The sequence below is a fragment of the Triplophysa dalaica genome, chromosome 16, assembly GCF_015846415.1.
Source record: "Triplophysa dalaica isolate WHDGS20190420 chromosome 16, ASM1584641v1, whole genome shotgun sequence".
Classification (NCBI taxonomy): Eukaryota; Metazoa; Chordata; class Actinopteri; order Cypriniformes; family Nemacheilidae; genus Triplophysa; species Triplophysa dalaica.
This window is the reverse complement of record NC_079557.1, coordinates 8,294,277-8,316,265: the sequence shown is the minus strand read 5'-3', so window position 1 is coordinate 8,316,265 and position 21,989 is coordinate 8,294,277. Positions and strand designations below refer to the sequence as shown.

Sequence of the window (21,989 nt, the reverse complement as noted above, 5' to 3'; positions counted from 1 at the left end):
AACGGACAGAGTGTGGAGGGCCGTGCTAATTAGCTCTCTCAGCGTGCGTCTCCACCAGCACTGCGGGCACAGTGGGGAATGATTACGGAACAAGTTGCCGGTGCATTGGCGTGCACCCACACACACACTTTCTCTCCATGACATCACTTTCTTTTCTCTTTAACACTCCTTCTGTCTGTAATAACTCACAAGAGATTGATTTAACATGGGTTTGTCATTTCCTCCTGTGTTTTTTGTCACGCTTCCATGTTATAACACAAGTGGCAGTGGTTAATGATGGTGGACTCTGAACTATTGCAAGAGTAGCTAGCAACTTTGTTTTAATCAATAGTGACCTCGTACAACGCAGGAAGCAGATTAGTCAAGGATGTCTATAGCATCACATTATTTCACCCTGAGAGAAAGAGAGGTCTAATAAATATTCACATCTTTAAGCATGTTATATGCAATAATGCTGGTAATTTTCAGGACATTATTCGGGATCACATGATGAACCTTGCTAATACTGTACATATCCATTAAAATGAGACCAGAGTAATGTTTCTCACTTGTCCGTGTCGGTTATTGCGATCTGGTATTTTGCGACAGTCATTACATATTCGCTATTCCCTTCACTGGCAATTAGACTGATTAGCAGCAAAAGTCTGGCAATAATAACTGCCACTTAAATCTTTCAGCATCACTAGAGGATTGTCATATTCCACACAGTTTCAAGGTGCAAAACAGCTTTTATTATATTGGAGCAACGAACACCAGAGAGTTGAGGTAATACAGTAATACAGTCTAATGATCCGAGTTATAAATAACTAATACATTTCCACGAACAATTTGTTCAGAGATGCTGATGAAAGGCTGGAACTTAAATTTCATTTCCTTTCACTGTTGAGCACATTAGCATTTAAAAGCGTTATATGTTGATGAGATGTGTTCAAACGAACCTACATTTTCTTCTAGAGGAGAGGAGATTTTCAGTTTTTTACAGGGTCACAAGTTTGGGTGTGAAATCTAGTTGATCGGCTCTTTTGAGAGAGATATTCTATCGAAGACGGTTATATAAATACATTTAAATTGCAATGTATGCCGACAGTGTCATCGGGCCTCTTTTAAATGTGTTAAAACTTCAGATGTGTGGTGTTAAAAGAGAAAAAGCGGTTTTGTGCAGATGGTTTTTAATTAGGTGCAATTTGTATGATGTGGTTCATCTTTTTCTCATCCTACTCACTTAAAATAGAACAAAGAAAAACTAAATCTAAACTAAAGGATTTATATTGGTTACTTGACTTCTGTTGATTTTGTGGTCCAGAAGTGTCACATTAAATTAAACTTCATTACCTGACATCACTGACAAGTCCGACATCACAAACGATGTTGTTTAAAGCAGAATTAACGTACAAAAGACTTCTATTTTTGGAGACATTTTTAACACACAAAAGTGCAAAGTTAGTTTCATGCGTGTAAGTTTAAGAAAAGCATTTCTACTTCTAAGTTCGAACATGTTTTTTTTCTGTCTTAAAAGACATTAACCGTGCGAGGCTTGTGTTTCTTGTGATAGCTGTGGAAATCAGAGGAGGCAGGCGTGCAGTACGTGTGCCGAGGTCGACAGCGTCGGATGGCAAAGCCTTTAAAGTGTATTATCTCTCCGCCTGCTCCGTCGCTGTTCTGCACGTTAGCGGCTCAGTGCTGGCTGATTGGTAAACACCCCGTGGCTGAGCGGGTGCAAAACTTAATTCTGTTTAAATAAAGAAAACAACATTAGGATTCGGCTGCAGTGTCGGCGGTACGGGAGCGACTGGCCCTGTTTTGATATAGGCACTGGAGCATTCGCGATTGCTTCTGCATTAACTCTGGCGTGCGTTTTTAATTCGCGTACAGCCGTAGATCAAACTGGAGATCATTTTCAGAGGCGGTGACTTTGAATTCAACCGCATATTTTTTTTTCTCGAACGTGTGCACATGGCTGGTCAGAGGAGTGCTACTAATACGCACCAAACAACAGCTTCCCCAGCAACAGTAAAAGTTCCTTTTGAACAGCGTGGGAGCCAGGTGTGGGTTCTGAAATGAAAGACCTCTGTGTTTATTTGCTTATATTTACTTTTGTTTCCTCCTGTTCTGTTTTTGTCCCAATCCTTGTAAACCAATATTGATTTCAGACAGCCAGCTGCGTGGAAGAAAGGGGTCATTCCAGAAGAAAATAAACCGGCGTTTAGGATGTGGTTCTGTTATGCTTTTTTCATTTGTTTTCCCTTCCTCATTTTTAGCGGAGATACTTTATAAGGTGCTGTGTGTGTTGTATTATATTGGAGAATTCATCTGAAGCATGTCTCTGTGTCTGGTCTCATTTATTGCCAATCTCTCAGGGAGAAATTGGAAGCGATTTATCTAATGGATGCAGGAACACAGTGGCATTTTCAAATGAAAACACTCGGCGGGAAATTCCGATAATAATTCACGGATTATTTGCGGGACGGTTTGCTTGGGTTCCTCTGGCCCGGCCGATATGGCTGCGGAAAAGTCTCCAATCGCGTTCACTGATAAATAGATAAATACCACTAAACGGGCTGTAAAGCAAGAGTCTGAATTATGCTTTCCTAATGGACTAATCAATTTTGACTCCTCCGGTCCGAGCCCACAGCAATTCATCCTACCTGGGAACAATTGCTTTATAATCTCAGGAAGGCTTTCTCACTTTGAAAGGATACAAAGGCCTCGCAGGGCTAAAAGCTTTATTGATCCCAGAGACCCCTTTGAATAGGTAATTATATGTCACGATGTGCTTAGATTAATATATCGCCTTTGTTTGCATCTCGAAATGATAAATGAATCGGTCAGTGTGCATATCATTTATGTAATCCTAGATCATTAGGAAGGACGAGCGTGTATGCGGGACGTGCCGTAATGGAATGCGGCGGGGAGAGAGTCTCCTGTCCTACGTTCGTGGGGCGAGGTTTATCTCATCTTTGCTATTAAATGAAAAATAAGGGTCCGCTTACTAGGCTGCAGCTGGCCGGTGCTGACTTCTCTCAGGTTTGTCAGTTTAAGAAGTGGGTAAAAGTAGAGCGAAGCTTAAGTAAGGCTTAATGTTTTATATTGCTCTGTAAGATTGCTGGCAGTTGACTTCGTTTTTGCAGGGTAGAATGAAGAGCTTTGTGTTTTCATTATTGTTGTCAAAAGGTTTGTCACCTTTTTATTAATCACCGGTGGGAATGATGTTACAATAATACATGATATTTGTTTTTTGCTTACCGTTATATTTCATTATGGTCCGTTGCTCATTCACCCAAAAATAAAAATTCTGTCACAAATTACTCACTCTCAAGTTGTCCCAAACCTGTATGAATGTCTATTTCTGTTGGACACAAAGAAAGATATTTGGATGAATGTTCGCAATTGACATTTGTGAGGCACCATTGACTATTGTCGTACACAAAATTAGATATTAGGTAGAATTTAAGAAAATGTACAGTTCTTGGGCAATTTGACCAACATATTTTTTTTTTACTATGGTAGTCAATGATGTCCAAGAAATGTCAGTTTCTAACATTTTTCTAAATATCTTTCTTTTTGTTCAGCAGAACAAAGAAATGTATTCAGGTTTGGAACAGTTTGAGTAATCCATAACAGAGTTTTCACTTTTGGTTGGACTACACCTTTAAGAGAAAACACGGTCATCAGAATTTATGAAGAGAGAAGAGGCAACATCCGCATCCATTTATTAATTCACCATTGTACAGTACCTGTCACGTTTTTTTCTAGACACAAACCAATTCCTCACCTCTGTATCCACCGAGACATTTTGGAAGAGAAAATCTATGGGAGACATTATGTGTAGCGGGGAAGTGTGCCAGCTGTCGTGAGTTTGCCATCAGTTTGTGTAAAGGTTAATATCACATCTGCTGTGCAGTCCAGCTTGAGGATTCATTCTGCCTTCCTCGGCTCTGCTGCGGGACTCAACGGCCATCTTCGCTGTGAAAGCAGCCGTCCTGGAGTCTGGGCTTGACAGCAAACAATCTGTTTGAGTCTGAGAGGGTGAAGAGGTCACCCAGCCCCAGCGCACTTCTTAATGTGGGCCTGCAGCCATGACCCTCCAAATGGAGTGGAGAGAGGGAGATGTGGCTCTGTGAATGTTTAGATTATTATATCTGCAATATTCATAGTGATAGATTTGCCTCACCAAGGGAACTTAACCCTTACTGAATTAAAGCCGGGATGTTGCATGAAATCCGTCCAAAATATGTTTTCTTTTTTTAAGTGGGATTGGTTGCTTGAGGAAAGGTGGTCTAAACTTAGAACTCGTACTGTATGTTTTTAATATGATGTGGCACACGATTTGTTCTGCTGTTTCATCAGACTTAGCAGACCTGATTAATGAAAGTAGGGTAACCGGACCATTTTATCTGATCTTTGTTATGGATTGGTGTTAAGTTGAAATTCAGGCGTTTTATTGCGTACGCTACACCAGCCCGCAGCGAAAGGGAGAGCTGTGTATTGATCTAAATATTTCATTTCTTCCATGTCACCTTAATCTTGTACAAAGAACGGTTGTGGTTTGGGGGAAAGCTCCTTTTCAAATTAAACGTGGTAAATAAGTAAACAGGGGAAAATATGCCTCCATGCACTCTGCTCCAGCCAATTTCGACTTTATTGACACACCTATTTGTCAGATTCCTGTGCAAACACCTTCAAGTGCTGTGTTGACACATAAATATATGATGCGATCCTCTGTAGGTTCAGACGAACACATGTTGTTTGGCGGGTATGACATTCCTTCATTCTGCTGAAATATTAAAACGCTTTCAATGCATAGAAAGCAATGCAATGGCATTATGGTATTTTGTGGAGGCTGAGATTTTCACACAACATGATAGCCGCCATCTTATCGGAGAAGGTAGAATATAAAATAAAGTGCTTCGATAATTTTGGCATTTAGTTGCTAAACCAACATGCACTCTGACCTTTTATTTTTTTTAATTCTTTAGCAGGATGAAAAGAGTACATGTCCACAGGGTACATGGAGATTCAGAAATGTTGTCATTTACACTTCCACCAATGCTGCATTCTCAATGGATCACGCTTGCACGTCTCCTGACTTACTGTGATTTCTCTGTCTTTTCTTCGCAGCTTCGTGACACCAAGTCAACAGATCAAAATATGACTCTTTTGCACTTTTTGGCTGAGAAGTGTGAAGAGAAGTATCCTGAGATCCTCAAGTTCCCAGATGAGCTAGAACATGTTGACAGCGCCAGCAAGGGTAAGCCTTTCCACATCAGTTGTCAAACATGGGCGAGCACTTTTATATCAACCTTTTTCACAATATTATAGCGTTTGTCGAATCATTTTACTCACTGATTTGCATTTATGATCAAAGCAGATGTTGATGTAAGACCTACGGTTAAGTCTTGGGTACAATAGAACATTAATGCATATACCGATACACTTACAGAAGTCTTAGGAAGTCAACCAGTGCAACAATGTTATTCTCACTCATACAGCTGAGAGTATTTTTTCTAACGTATTTTAAAATATTAAGCAGTTATCCTTGATGATGGTTACTGTGGTGTTTAACAGAATGGTTTGCAATTTAATGCCCACTCCTCTAGCTGTACTTTCATTAAATAAAGTGTTCAGGCGGCTCGGAGTGTTCTTGTTAAAAGAAAACAAAAGTGATTTTCATAAGGAATTCAACCCACTCACCTATTCATTCCTCTAACGCTTAAAGCACGGCTTTAATAATTCACAGAAATTACTCAATTTTCTGGTATGTTTGTGATGGCACTATTATTGACAGTTTGAGAGAGCCATAATGCCTGTAATACGGTTTAGCCGTATGTTTGTTTCAGCCCTAGTTGAAGTGCTTTATTTTGATCTCGAAGTTCATCCTTTTATTTTTTCCTTCTTGTAAGCAGTTATCACTTATAATCAAACAGAATTCTTGTTTAACGCATTACGCCTGTTTAATTGAAGGACTTTGTTTTGCCACTTCAAGACAATATCACCTCTGATCTAAAGATTTTAGGTTAGGTTTGACCTTGGGATATTTATCCGAGATTTCGTCTTACCCTACAACTAAATCACATTGCTTTATGGTGTTCGACAAATCTTTTATTGGTTTTCTCCAGCGGCATACCTTCTAAGCCGTGAGCTTCAAAGCTTTTTATGGATGGAATTAGATAAAATAATGTTACAGGGCTCAACCCAGAAGACTGGACACAATTGGCCCCACAGACTATAATTAGAGCTTTCGCAAAGAAGGAAATAACACCGTTTAATGGCCAAAGAGCCTTTTCTAATCCTTCTACTATGTGTAAATCTAGTCATTTCCACTTCTATGAGTAGACGTGAGTTTCATTAGAACGGTGTAGAGCAGTTCTGAGGGTTGATGAAGAAGCAATAATGAAGCACAAGGGGCCCATATGCTCCTCAGTATAGCCGGCAAGAAAGGTTAAGAGTCGAAACGGGGGAGGCGGCTTAGCAGGGGATGGTGGCGAAGTCTCGCACAGCCGTTCCCGACGTCGCCGAATAGATTCTTATTACCGCTTCGAGTGATTAAAAGCTTTAGTGCTTCCCACTATGCTGAGAGAGATTTGAGGAAATTTAAATATCGGGTTTCTTAACTCGCATTCATTTTGAACAGATTTGGAAATGAAGACACTCGATAAATGCAATAATCTTGTGTGTTATCGTCACGTGAAATGTCTGGCTCTGTCAGGACGGGCCTATCCTGGCAGTGGCGTAATTTCTCCTGTCAATAAACCAATTTGTCTTTAATTCCATTTGGAACTGTTTGGCTGAAGCCCTAGAGGTTTATTTGCTTTGTTAGTTACCTAATTGGTTCGCTAATCTAATATAACAAATTCAGCAGTCTTATGTGAATGATGCGGTCATTGAATAGTGTATCAGGCAGTATCTTTGTGAAGGTCGTGGGCTTGAACCAAATGCTTTGAAGAGAGACATTGTTCTTTCACATGCTCTTTACCTCATTTAGAATGACAGATAAGCAGTTACTCGATTTGATTTGGTTCATTACAGTGCAAACACTGCATACCACTGCAAGACATTGTCAGCTCTATAAGAATAATACAAGGAAATATGTCACACCCGTCGAATACTTTTCCACAGACAGGGTGCCACAGCTGGTCCTTTAAACCCGCTGCTTCCATCATATTTATGCATCTCATATTTATTAACTTATTACTGCCAAATGTATTTTTATATATTTACATAGCTTTTCACTGTTGCAGCAACTCTAGCTTAAAAACACTCCGAGAATATTCAACCCAAACCTGTATGAATTCTTTGCCCTTCAGAACATAGAAGATATTTTGAAGAATGTTGGGAACCAAACAACATTGACCCCTCATTGACTTCCATTGTATGGACACAAAACTACAGAGGCATTTTTCAAAATATCATCTTTTGTGTTCCACAGAAGAATGAGTAACACAGGTTTGAACGATATGGTGGTGGTTAGGATAGCTTTCCTGTGGCTGAGTGGTTAGGGCATCCAACTGTCAATGCCAAGGTCATGGGTTCGATCCAAGGGTATTGCACATAGACAGAAACAAAATGTATAATACAATGCAAGTCACTTAGGATAAAAGCGTCTGCCAAATGAATAAATGTAAGTGTAAATTAGGATCGAATTCTGTTTTTGGCATGCTTTTGGCCTTACCTGTCTTTTTTTAATCTAAAATCGTATCTCCCACCTGGTTACAGTTCTGAAACAGTTCTGAATGAATAATTCAGCTCTTGGTAATCATCTTTTAGAGATCTTTCTGTTCATGTCAGACAGGAAAAAGAACACGATTCTATTTCTTCTTTAACATAGCAGCACGGCTCATTTTAAACCGGAGTCCCAGTCAGACACCATCTCTTTTGCTCTGTAATTCCTGGTGGCTCTTCATTCTCAAGTTCTTGATTTACTTCCCCGCCCCGTGCACTGCTCAAAGCTAACCTTAGGGCTTTCAGTCTTGGTTTTGTGTCTCACTCTCTCAATATTTCTCCTTCCTTTCTGCAAAGTACATTCTTGTCTCTTAAGGATAATATTTTTTCTTCTCCACTTTATTCCTGTCTTCCCATCAAAGCGACTTTTTTAGACCGATGGAGTTGCACAGCAGAACGCAGGAGCACTGGTGCACTGCAAACTCTATCCTGTCCCACCCTGCCTTTACAGACAGGAGCACACTGCTCTACACCCTGCTGATCTCTGCTGTTTGAGCTCTGATCACACACCAGAATCATCTTCTCATGGTCCTCTGAATGCAGACAGATCTGCTAAGCTTGTTTCACACACACAATTTTTTTTACTGCGCATTATGTTCTCTGTTGGGGATAGTTTACTGAAAAAAATTAAGAAAAAACGTTTATTTATTAAACGTTTATAATCATGTTGCTCAAAACCTTTCTTTATTTTGTGGAACACACACACAAAAAAAGCTACTTTGAGAAATGTCTCATTGGTTTCGTTAATGCAATTCAATGCAGGGTGAGTAGATGAGGAAATAACCATTTTTTGCATGAACGAAGACATATCTTCCTGTTGCATCAAGAAGGGCGCACACATATTCAATAATCACATATTCATCTAAAAATGTTTGAACTGGGCACTCCTTAAATACATGATTGAAAAGAGCCATCAGTTCTGCCTGATTTGCTTGAGAAAGTCATTGTCTCCCTTCAATTCTTCCTTGATTGTTGACTGCAGAATCTCCTTCATTCCTAAACCTCCACAAAGACAGAGGAACAGACATTTCTTTTGTCTGATCAGCGTTCAACAGTATAGATTTTGGTATACCTGTCCTATAAGGAATAATAGTTCTGATCTTTGCCTTGCCATTTTCCATGTACTTCATCTTTGTAAGCCGGCTAGCTAATGATTCCTTGGTGACATATTTACATCAGCACTGCAACGTTCAATACATTACACACTGTCGTGTTTACATTATGCTTAAGTCTCAGTGGCATCGGCCCGGCAGGAATGTGACAGTTCTGTCAGCTGGCCCAAAATTATCTCACGCTGGCCGTGGTCCAGCGGGCCATCCTTGTTATTGAACCCTACTGATGTTTTGCAGTGGGACCTCAGCTTTAATCACATTACAAAATTCTGCCCAAGCCTAATTGTCTTGTTTTATACCAGCCTCCGAATACTCCATGATAATTGCATCTTCATGTGTCTCCTTGAAGCCGAGTCACATTTGGCATTTGCCAAATCTGTTGACGTGGTTCAGTTAGATGTTTTCATCGAGTGATTTCGCTCAGTACGTATTTTTTATTTTCTGCTGTCTTTGCAGTGTTCTACTATATAATCCATCCGTTGCTCGTATGGCGATGTGGGATGTCATTTGATTTGACCTGACATTTTCCCTCAACATCATCATAAAGGGAAAACCTCATATACGCCTGCAGTGCAAAGCCGCATATTTTATAACACGTTAAATATTTTATGCATCCCAGCAACGTAATTCAGATATATAGCTTCTGGCTTAAATAAATCAGTTTAGATAGGAGATTTGTGCTAGCCATGTCAACTAACCGTTGCTTCTTGACACACATGATGGCTTCCCAAAATACCTCTGTGCCAGGTGCCCTGTAAAAAATACGTCGTCCAGGTAAAGGTCAGGAACGGTCACGGCCTATGTCTCCAGGCTAAGTTTCCCTATGGGCATAGTAGCTCTCCACTTTCCTGTCTCATCCATTACTGTCCACCTCCATCAAGGGCGGTGCTAATTAGAATGTGTTTTGATCATCCGGGGAGGATAGGCAGAAATGTGCTGAGTCTCAAGGAAGGGCTGGGACATGGGGAGCGACCATGAAATCAGAGTGGCATTGTACTTTCTCCTTTACTTATTCATGAACTTCATTCCTCCTGGACCTCTCGGTTACACCTCCCTGCCCACAAATGCTGTGGATGGATGCTTATAGCAGGTCTATCTGTTATGTGGCATCACAAACCTGAACATACTTAGGAATTCATGGGTTTAATAGATGCATCTTTAACCAGGAGGACAGAGATCAATATTTAGAGGTGCTCGATATGGCAAGCCATCAGAATTATTATTGTATATTTTGAGAGTCAGGGATTTTGAAATGGCTCTGCTGTGAAGAAATCAATCAGAAATATCAGACATTGTCTGGTATAGCGAGTATAGGGGGATTTTTTTTTTTCAATGTGCACAAATTCTGCAAAGACCCAGAATTTGCAATTGTAAACTCCCTAAAAATCCTGGGTTCTTTATTATTATTATTTTATTCAACATAGAAAAAACCCAACCATAATCCGATAGAATGTTGATATCTGACCCAATCATAAAGATAACCCAGGATTTTAAATATTGATATTTTGTCACCCTCTTAACGTTTCAAACCTGTATGACTTAAACATGAAAGAAGATATTTAGAAAAATGTTGCCAACCAAACAATGGCAGTACCTTTGGACTTGCATTGGTTTTATGTCTACACAATAGAAGTGCATTGGTGCCACTGTTGTTTGGTTACCAACATTCTTCAAAATATCTTCCTTTGTGTTCAAATAGGTGTGAATAGGGTGAGTAAATTTTGACAGAATTGGGGTGAACTATTAAATTCACTGGGTTACAGATATTTAATCTATAACCCAGCAGTTGGGTTCGTCCCATTTGACCCAACCATGAGTTGAAAACGACCCAGAACTTTTTAATGAAGCTAAAAATCCCTCAGAAACCCCTTAGGAACAGAATAGCAACACCCTGGCAACCAACCACACAACTCCACCTTTATATGACCTGGATACTTTATGAAATTGTCATTCATGACATTGGTCATTCAGTCACACTCTCCACTCATCAATTATATCATATTAAAGTGTATAGCTTCCCTGTTCTGTATATATACAGTATGTTCCTCAGCTCATTACAAAGGTCTGTCTGTGAAATGAATCACTCAGAGTACATGACCCGCACACAGAAAATGAATCAATGTAATTGTTCAGGTGGCGCACCTCCGCCTTCGATTTGTCTTCTCTGTAATGTAAACAGCTGTGTCTTCTTTAGCAACTTTCTGTGGCTGATATTCATGGAGGCTGAAGCCGGGACGAGAGGAGAATAGGAGAAATTAAGGGAGTCGGGGGCAGCCGCATGAATCAGCTCCTGTTCCGTATCGGTTGTTCTTCATCCTAGAGTGAACTGGAGCACGGCGGTCATAAAACACGTGTTTTGATTATCATGGTCAAGACCTTGTTTGTAAAGAGCAAGCTGTATGTCAACAGACAGCTCAGTATGCAAGAGTAATGCTTTTTAAGGATTTGCCCCTGCTCACCTCCGCAGTTTAAGGTTTTATTGTTATCATCTCTTTAGTTTTTGACTGTTGCGCACACTGCAACAGAATATGTCAAGACGTTAAAGTTCTGGGTTGCTGAGTTATGCTGTTCCTTCACTGTTTTATTCTTGAAATGGGAATCTACAAAGTGTTATACATATTTTATCTCAAGTTAACTGGCACTGTGTCCTCAAAGCTCTCGCTGATATGCCGCCTCAGCTCAGAACAATAGGGGGCACACACTAGTTCACAGAATTTCTGTAGAAATGGTGGTTTGCTTCTCTGTGTGGCCAGTGTTAATAAGAAACAAGCTCTCTATAGAAGTCATTTTATTGTGTCATCTTAACGTGAGGTTACCATGATGCCTCTGAGACCTAAACTCAGCTCAACTTGATTCATTTAAAAGCCTTTTGAGTGGTCATACAAGATTACTTTTTTACCAGCCAAGTAAATGAGTCATCTTAAGACCACCTCTACCATCAGGTCACATTTAACTGCATATATCTTTTTCTCTGTGAAGCACAATATGAGTTATTCATAGAAAAATGTCCAAATATATTTGTATAGAACAGTGGTATGCGGTCCACTAGTGGTACTCGAAGAGACCCCGGTGGTACGTCACATGACAGAAAACTCTATATATTAATTTACATTTCGTATTTTAAATACTGTTTCAAATGTTTGATACAGGATTGATAAATATGGAATGCATCTCAGCCTGTGTGCAATTTTAAAATAGTTGTATGAATTATAGTTCATTTATCATTGGTCGATGTAACTGGTGCGTGACAGGCAGTTCAAACACAGAGCGGGAGCACACAGGCGCTTGTGAGTCCTTCTCTCTCTTCCAAAGAGCGTGCAAATTAAGTTTCCTTTGTATTTCTGCACTTGAATCGCTGTTTAAAGCTGTTGTTATTGCTGTAAATTGCTAATCCAACACGCGTCTGCATCTACTCGAGGTTAAATCGATGAAGAATTGTGATGTATTTTTGACATGACGTTTGGACAAGAGCCGCTCCAGTGAAGTTTAACTCTCTGATTGTAATATACAGCAGTTCTCTTGATGTTAAAGTACACGTATATTTATCTAATGTGTTAAATATTCTTTCCACATTGTTTGTCTTTAATATCAGTTTGTAGTCTTTCTGCAAATTCCCACAAGTAAATCCCCCAAAATCAATAAATCCCCCAAAATGTCATTTACAGAGCCCAGTTTACAGTGCAGAAAAGTGTTTTGTGTCCGCTTTTACTGCTGACTATCTTGAAAAACATGTTCTTTAGTTTGAAAACAGCTGGTTAATAAAAATGTGTTTTTATTATGAATAAAACATTAGAGTCGGAGGACGAGGTGTAAAGATAAAGATTCACAGCTCTCCTATTAATATGAGTGTTTATTCATGTGGTTTTCTATGGTGGTCATTAGGTGGTACTTGAAACAACTCATTTTATAAAAGGTGGTACTTGATCTGAAAAGTTTGAGAACTTCAAAACTTTAAGAGAGAGTTTACCCAAAAATTTAAATTCGTCATCATTTACTCACCTTCTCGTTATTTCAAACATGCAAGATTGCAGATAACAAAAGATGATCTTTCAAAGAAAATTGATGAAATAACTTACATTGATCACCCTAGTGGCTTAGTGGTTAGCACGTTCGCCTCACACCTCCAGGGTTGGAGGTTCGATTCCCGCTTCCGACTTGTGTGTGTGGAGTTTGCATGTTCTCCCTGTGCCTCAGGGGTTTCCTCCGGGTACTCCGGTTTCCTCCCCTGGTCCAAAGACATGCATGGTAGGTTGATTGGCATCTCTGGAAAAATTGTCCGTAGGGTGTGAGTGCGTGAGTGAATGAGTGAGTGTGTGTGCCCTGCGATGGGTTGGCACTCCATCCAGGGTGTATCCTGCCTTGATGCCCAAAGACTCCTGAGATAGGCGCAGGCTCCCCGTGACCCGAGGTAGTTCGGATAAGCGGTAGAAAATGGATGGATGGATGGATGGATGATCACCCTAGATTGGCCATTTGGTTTCAGTTTCATGAAGCGTATCTGGATCTCAATGATGAACTTCTCTGCAATGTTGTCTGCCGTTTGTGACCTTGTCTGTGAAATCTTAGTCTCAATGTCATTGAGATTAAACATCACTGGAATAGAAGTAGAATGTGAACGTTCACCCAAAACTTTTAATTCGTCATCATTTACTCACCTTCTCATTATAAGTTTTCTCATCTTCTTAGTCATAAGATTGCAGAACACAAAAGAAGATCTTTTGAGGAAAATTGGATGAACAAACATTGGTTAAACAACAGCGGTACCCGTTCACTTCTACTGTGTTGACACAAAACCAATTCAAGTCAATGGCTACTACCTTTGTTGAGTTACTAACGTTATTTCTTTCATCTTCTTTTATGTTCTGAATAAGAGATAAAATCATTTATGTTTGAAATGACAAGAGGGTGAATAAATGATGACGGAATTTATATTTTGAGGGGAACTTTCGATTTAATATTTTGTGTTTCACTGAAGAAAGAAGTCATACAGCTTTAAAGAAACAAAGTAAATTCAACATTGACTGAATTTTCTTTCCAATTTAAGCCACCTCTACAATATAATACTTCAGTTCAAATACATTCTGCAAACTTTTTGGTCTATGCCAGCGTGTCTAAGCCCAACATTGCATATGCCCGGCGGCGTTAAGTGCTCCGTTGTGGGAATATCATCTCTGCCACCCAAGCTCTGTTCTCCACCCCTTGATAATTAAAGATTGATAATTTCCCCCAGGAAAAAGAAAACATGCAGGGATCATGACTTCAACCACATGTCTTGGTGATGGGAACACACCGAAAATATATCTGCTGTTAGTTAAGGATTAAATGGGGTCAGGTTGAATGTTGCTTTGGGCGCTCTCTGTTCCCTGACTGGTGGGGGATGAGTGAATCTCAGTGAGAGTAATACTCGCCTCTCTTCGCCTGATGGTTCTGATGACCTGACTGAAGTATATAAGATTTATCCTGTCATCTCTTCGAATCGTGCAGTTAAATTGTGTTTGTGTCAATAAAACCAGCTCCCATTTATAGGCATAAAGCTTATATTGCGGGCCAACCGTGATGGCCGCATCAACACATATTGCCTCTTATTTCCCAACTAATGCAGTCCCGTCCATAAGCGGGCGATCAGTAATGATGATTTCATTGTGATTGAGAATAAGTTCTTCTTGGTGCTGGTATTTTTGCACCTATGACCTTCACTAATCGAGCTTGGAGAGCCTGCGGCATCTGTTATTGGCCAGTCTGCCTTGTTAAACCCTCTCTTTTCACCCTTCAAAGTGCATGCAACCAACGTCCCGCCTCGAGCCGACATGGTGACTGCAAGTCCGATCCGAGGGGAAATATGACACGAATGTGCTCATAAATCAGTTGAGTTTATGGCATAGCCACAGGCAAAGTAGTTTACAGTCCAAGCGAATGAAAGAAGATGAGTGGAAATGGGGGAAAGTTGAACCGGTAGGATATTAATACTATCATGAATGTATCTATTATCTACATTTGTTTCTGTGGTACTGTTGAGTCATAAAGCATGGCTCTTTCTAGACAGCTTGGTGCAATGTGGCTTATGCAGTGTTATAAAAAAGCTTCTTAAATTGAGCCGGGAAACAAGGGGATCTGTTTTTCTCTTATAAAAATGACTTATTGAATCTTTAGAGATTTTTTACTTCATGACACTGTAATGTATGATCTTCATTTTTCAATAGCTTTGGTTGATAGGACAGGATGTGGACACACCGCACGTAGCTGTAACTGCTGTAAATTTGCTAATGTGAATGTCATTAACGGAATTGCATGACATTCTCAGAGAGAAGCATCAAAACGTTGAAGTTCAAAAATGATATGATGGCATAACCTACATTGATCACCCTAGATTGGCCTTTTGGTTTCAGTTTCATGAAGCGTATCTGGACTTCAATGATGAACTTCTCTGCAATGTTGTCGGCCATTTGTGACCTTGTCTGCGAAATCTGAGTTTCAATGTCGTTGATATTAAACATCTCAATCATTAATTTCACGAGAATTGCCAGATTTGACATAGTCCACCCAATCAATATTAGGGCTGAATGATTAATTGCATTTGTGATTAAAATTGCGATGTGGTGAAACACGATTTTCTTATCGCAAAGACTGCGATTAATTATGGGGATATACAGTGTGATGCGACCCTTGTCAGGTTCTGTGTGTGCTAACATTAATGCTGCCTCAAGGGGCAATACTAACGTCATGCACCACTTACACAATAATAAAAGACAATACATTAGATTAAAAATATATGAATAGTTAATATTTTTACTTATTTATTCAAAGATTGTCTAGTTTATCATATATTTATTAAAGTGACTCTCATTACCAATTTACTGAGTGTGGTAAAGCCACAGTTTTGTTTTATATTTATGTAATCTGTACTTTTGTTTCTGTGATGAATGACTTTCATGTAACACAAAGCTTATTTGTCAATGCTTTATTACAAATCATTCAATAAATAAGTGTGATTGGGGTAGCTCTATAAAAATATGTCAATCAATTCATGCATCAACTGATATAATCTTACATATAGTTTATGGTAAAACTGTCTGATATTTCGTTGGTTATTATGTTTGATTGATTTTCTTTATTAAATAGTACAGAAGATAAGGTGCTTAAAAAAGATTGCATATTAAATCGCATTCACAATATTGATTTGAAAAATTGCAATTTGATTATTTTTCAAAAGCATTTTGAAGCAGCCGCCCTAATCAATAGTCAAGATATCAAAGTTATACTTTCACAGAATGTTCTTTTAATTAATTTGTATAATGATTTTACGTAGAATACAGTAAAATGCAAACAAACAAAAATTCACTTCAGCTGGTGTTTCGCAGACAGAGTCACATTGTAATCGCTCTTTAAAGTCAGATTGAAAACGTTGGATGTCATTTTTCCCCCCTGTTGGCTGAGAAAAGTAATTTGTGTTACAGTTGTGATGTGGACTTTTGGTATTTTCTATTTTAAGAACTTGGTTATAATTCTTGTTATAGTTATTAGTTTCTTTCGTCTGGAACACCTGCAGACTACATTTCCCCTAACAGATCAATCCATGGAGATGCGCCCTACATTTGGTGCTGTGGCTTAGCTCCCTAAAACTCCAGCCTTATCTGCACCTCACATGCATGCATGCCAAACATGTCTGCATTCAGATGCTTAGGGCAGCAACCTCACACATACTGATTCTGGCACTTAAGATTAAAATTTTACATTTGGATTCTTTTTCAAGAATTTAGTTCTTGAAAGAGAGAGGATTTTACCATTTAGACATTCTGTGTGGATAACTGTTCTCTTATGGGACCTCGGAAGATCAGACGGGTGGTTTAAAAATTGATTTTTGCTTTCTTTATTTTTATGGGTTTGGGTTTTGAAGATTAAAACTGTATTGTTCTGTCTGTCTTTCTATCTATCATCTATCGTTCTGCCTGTCTGTTCATGAATGTTTTCACCTGAATTCAACTGTTTCAGCCCATTGGATAAGATGTGACCCATCTTCCACGTTGTCTAAATGTGGCATCACATTTATGATGTGATGACTGCTTAATGTCCGGTGATGGGGGCTTCTTTGCTTGTATTCATATGTAATCCTGGTGAGACTGACTCTTTAGGGCAGGATGTCCTCTCTGTAACACGCAGTCGGCCTGTACGAGTAGACAGTCTGTCAGAGGGCATATCAGGAGCAGGAAGCAACCCTGTCTGCCCTGGCTGTCCCTGTTTGAGTGATGGCTTTTATGAAGCGTTTCTTTCTTCTGCTTCCTTTTTTGCCTGGTAGAATATCGGAAAGATGTGGCAGCCCCCTAACTCACCCCCCTCGTTCTCCGTCCAGCAGCGCAGGTACGCAGACAGCGATGGACACGTGCATAGAGGCTGCCTGCCCTGTTTAGAAATCCAGCAGAATAACTGACAGTACACCTGGATGAGAGTCGACAATGCGGCAGAAAATGAAAATAATGCTGTTTGCCAGGCGAGAAATACGCCTTGTCAGTGTCAACCTCTCGGCATGCTGGGATTGTTGGACGGGTTGGGGCCAGCCTTTTTTTTTCTTGAAAGCACTTTAATGTGGCTGCTCTCCTCTCGCCCGGCTCTCTCTGTGGGTCTGAAGGAGCGTGTCTCATTACTGTCTCCCCTGCACCTCCCTGCCCCCTCCACCTCCGTCCTACCATTTCGCATTTCCACCCCGTAGCTTGATAGAGCTTTTGAATCTGACCTGTCAAAAGCTGTCAGAATCAAATAGGCTTGAAACAACTCAGAATATCCAGGTACAGTGTTTCTCTTTCACTGAATTGTTCGCTGCGGTGAACAAGCAAGTAGTGTTGAATTAAAGTGTTTACTAGATGTGGAACAACTCTCAGAGGTTTCGTCGGTGGGACATCTAGAGGCGAAAAGAAATCAAAAGAAATCAAAAAATTAATTGATGAGTGAATGAAAAGATAATTCTCTTGTTTATCAAATATCACGCATGACTGAACCAAACCCACGTTGTGCCATTTTCGACGGTGGTTATATGCAATCCAAAACAATCTCGTCCTGACAACTTTAAATGAGTTTTCTGTAAACAGCTTACGTTAATATAGTGGTCTGAGACTTTATTTACATACCAGGCTTTACTCCTCAGCTTGCAGATGTGATTGTATCTTTTTCTAAAGTAATAAATGGAGGCAAAATTTAGCTTGTTTACTTTATTATTCCACAGTCTGGGTCTAATTGTGTGTTGTTCATTTGAAAGAAAAATCAATCTTGCCTTTTACAAATGTGTAAGGACTTGCTTTTTAGGCTGTAACTAATGTCAGCCAATAGCAATTTAGGCATCCACTTGTGTTTCTTGCTAAAAAGTGTAGTAATGTGATGCAGGCTTCCACTGCAGGTTTGTTGGGATACTAGGTGTGAACAGAACACCTTCTCCATAATGGATGTCAGAGATGTTTCCTCTTTTAGTCCTCTGTTATTCACTTCTCAATGAATGTCTAAAATCAGGTCTTGTCCTACATTTTGTTTTTGTCATATACCTTATTTCAATCAGAAATACTGCTGGGGGGAAATATTTAGAGACCATTTCACAATCATTTTAAGTTTTTTCATATTACTATTTATAGGTTTGTGTTTAGGTAAAATGATCATTTACGTTTCGTTCTGTGAACTACTGACAACATTTCTCACAAATTTCAAATAGAAATAGTGTTTCTATTTGCATTTATTTGCAAAACCGGAGATACAGGTCAAAAATCATATAAAGTATACTTTGTATGTTTCAGAACTTTTAAGCAATACAACATTATTATAATATTTGAACACGTATTCAGGAAAAGCTCAATTTTATCACAGTTTTCCTGTGTCTTGTCATGCTGTCAGTCTTTCGCATTGCTGTTGGATGATTTTATGTCACTCCTGAGGTTTGATTTTGTTGGCAACAATGCATCTAAAAATGCTGAATGAATGAAAATTTTGAATGGACTTAATTTTTTTCCTTGGCAGTATATCACTTCTCTAACCGCTTTTTTAAAATGCAGACTGATCGTGATATCACTCTGATTGAGTATCAGTGGTCCATGAAGGCACACTTATGCTGTCGGTGACCTCATTTTTTCCCCAGAATGCAATAATGAGTGCATTCATTAGAGTGTGCCAAGTTTGCAGTAGCAAAGAACCCTACAAAGTAGTAATTTATAGACAGTTATTTATTTATAAAGTCTAAAGCAAATAACTTCTCTCCAAAATATATTAGTGCTTTTAAGTAAAACTGTCTTACTTACTTTAAATTTCCATTTTTAGTTTTATCCTTTTTAGCTTTGATTATTTAGATTGATCAAGGTCTTCAGGAGAGGTTGAGTCAATGTGGGCTGTTCTACTTCCGTAAATCGAGCCATTAGGAGATATTGCAAAAGGCAGAATATTAATGATTTGGCCAAAACATCCAATCATGTGTGCCAGTATTTTGTTTACATGTACACAGATGTCTTCTTTAGTCATCTGGCTTTTGATTCTGAGTCCTTCATCCATTAAATATCTGTTTGAATTGGTGACGTGTGTGTGTGTGCCTTACAGTCATTAAGAGGTATCTTTTTTTAAAGAAAAGTGACAGACGCTGCCCCTTTCTTCTTCCGAGTACTAATTACTTCTTCAGAAAGCCTCTTCGTCCTTTAAAAGATCTTAGGCACAAAGATGCCTCTGGACGCACCGCGGTGGCATTGGCCATGCAAAACATCACAATTTAGATTCATTATAGATGCCTCTGTCCTTTTCATTCGGAACTGTGGTGCGTTTCGTCATTCATTTCCATGAGAGCAAGCAGATAAGAGTGCATGTTGGCAATTTGCGTCTGTCTGTTGTTTGCAGTCTGGCATAGGTGAGAGACAGATGAAGAAAAGCATACCTCATACAGGAGATGACCTGGATTTGGGTTGAGCTGTGAAAGGAAACCGAATTACAGCTTGTCTGTGCTTGAGTGCTTTCTATTGGCCGCTAACAAAAGCATTTACAGGCCCAATTCCATCTTATTTTGTCCCTCCACTTCTTTTTCTTAACCGCTAGACTTTACAATTTATGTTTTTCGTACGTTTCAAAGTTTCTCTGAGCAGCATGATGCCTGTACTTGCCCTTTATTTTAATGGCTTTGCAGAAACATCCATGATCCTTTTTTTAACTGTTTTGAAAAATGATCCTTTAATGAGCAATATCATTTTTACTGTTGTTATTTGTTGTGTGCTCGTTAAGTGTCAGTGATAAACATGGTGTCTAACCACCTGCAGCGTCTTATCTCGCAGCAATATTTGTCTCCGCATTGCTCGAGTTATTAAAATCTCGCTCTGTGTGGGGGAAATGTATTGCGAGCCACCTTTGTTTAGCGCTGTAGTTTCCCAATAACGTCCCATGGTGCGGTACTCCGCTAGCGCTGCGATGAGAAACGGGCCCTAACGCTGGAGTGATTATCCTCAACTTAAGAAGTCACTTTGAACACAATTAAATGAAGAAAGCACAAAATAATGATTAAAAAATGTAATCTAATGAAAGTAATACCCAGCAATTTATATGTAAAATCAGGTGTCCCCGTACAGATTTCCCAAGCTCGGCGTCTAGCCGCTCACTTTGAACGTAGCCTTTCTTCTCCAATTACTTCTGTGATCACAGCCTTGCCGGCTAAATACTCTTTATGTGATTCATGCTGCTGTGTTTAGCCGTAAACATTTCGACTGGGGAACATGGAAGTTGTGTGCTTTTTTAGGGTGGACGTATGATCTTTGCATATCTGTTTGGCTCAATGTTTTGACAAAGGAATGTTTTGTTGGCAGTACTGTCAAACAATCTGATTGTGAGACATTTGTTAAACAAACATGTCAGAAATGGAGTTTACTTCAGCGTGATTACTGAATGCTACAGATTATATCACGATATGTCTGCTAATGAGCAACAGAAGTGGCTCAGATATGCACTGGGACAAATGAATGTTTCTACCCACCCAGGTAGATAATAGAACGTCTTGCCTTTATCGACATGGCTTAAAGCGATAGTTCACCACAAAATTAAGATTTGGTCATCATTTGCTCATTCTAAAGTTGTCCCAAACCTGTAAAATGTAATTGTTTACTTGAATACAATTTAAAAGAATGTGGAACCCAAATAGTTCTGGAACAGTATTGAACACAATCATAGTTTTCTTTCTTACTATGGTGGTCAATGGTGCCCCTTTTTGTCTGCATGGGAACAATGACAAAAATACAGAGAAATGACCCCAGTGCCATACCATAGTAGGAAAAAATACTATATATTTATTTAGTTTCGTTGAACTCAAAAGAAGCTATTTTGAAGGATGTAGAAGAGAAAACAGTTCTGGGTCACATTTGACTACCATTGTCATTTTTTTTTACTATGGGAGTCAATGGTGGCCAAGAACTGTTTGGTTACAAGCATTCTTTCAAATATAATTTTTCTGTGTTCATCAGAACAAAGAAATGTGTAAAGATTTAGAACAACTCGAGGGTGAGTAAATGATGACAGAATTTTAATTTTTGGATGAACTGTCCCTTTAAATCTGAAAGACCTGACTTCTCCTAATGTGTACCACAAAGCATGTTTTACGCTCCGCATTGACTACCACTCAGTCACGGTGATTGAAATATGTTGGTTTTATGACATCGAAATGAAAGTGATAATAGAGTGCTTGAGAAAGATAGCCTTCTGTAACTACAGCTCATTTTTAATCCTCCTTTCCTGTGGGACCGGTGGAGTCAAAGGTACGTCTTAGATAGCCTATCAAGTCTGCCTGTCCTCTCAACCCTTCCATCAGTCTCAGACTGTACCTCCCCAGCCATCCTGCTCTCTAGCTAATCCCCGCTTTACAGATCACCCTTTTTATATACTGTAATTATCTTAAGATGTAAGTAGCAGCTTGCTCTAGTTAAAACAGATGGCGGATCATTTCAAATCCCATTTTTCATGTTTGCGGCGGATATCAATAAGACAGCGGTCCCCAAACCTGGTCTGACCTTTGTGGCTGGTGGCGTTTGTCATCTGCAAAATTGAGATCAGGCGTGTGACATTTTTCAAATCACAGGATAGGGAGAGAAAGGTCCTTATCAAGGCTGTCAATCATGACTTAGTGTATCCCCCCACGCCCCACACGCACAAATCAAATCACCTCCG

The 21,989-nt window shown here is 39.4% G+C and overlaps 1 protein-coding gene across 7 annotated transcripts in view; it reads left to right on the top strand.

Annotated features, from left to right (window-relative positions):
* Nucleotides 1-21,989, top strand: part of diaph2 (diaphanous-related formin 2) — a 367,005-nt gene that overhangs the window by 233,215 nt on the left and 111,801 nt on the right. For all 7 annotated transcript variants that reach the window (XM_056769322.1, XM_056769321.1, XM_056769323.1 and 4 more), the window contains one exon: nucleotides 5,119-5,248. In XM_056769322.1, the coding sequence (XP_056625300.1) occupies nucleotides 5,119-5,248 (130 nt within the window). The remainder of the gene's footprint in view (nucleotides 1-5,118; nucleotides 5,249-21,989) is intronic.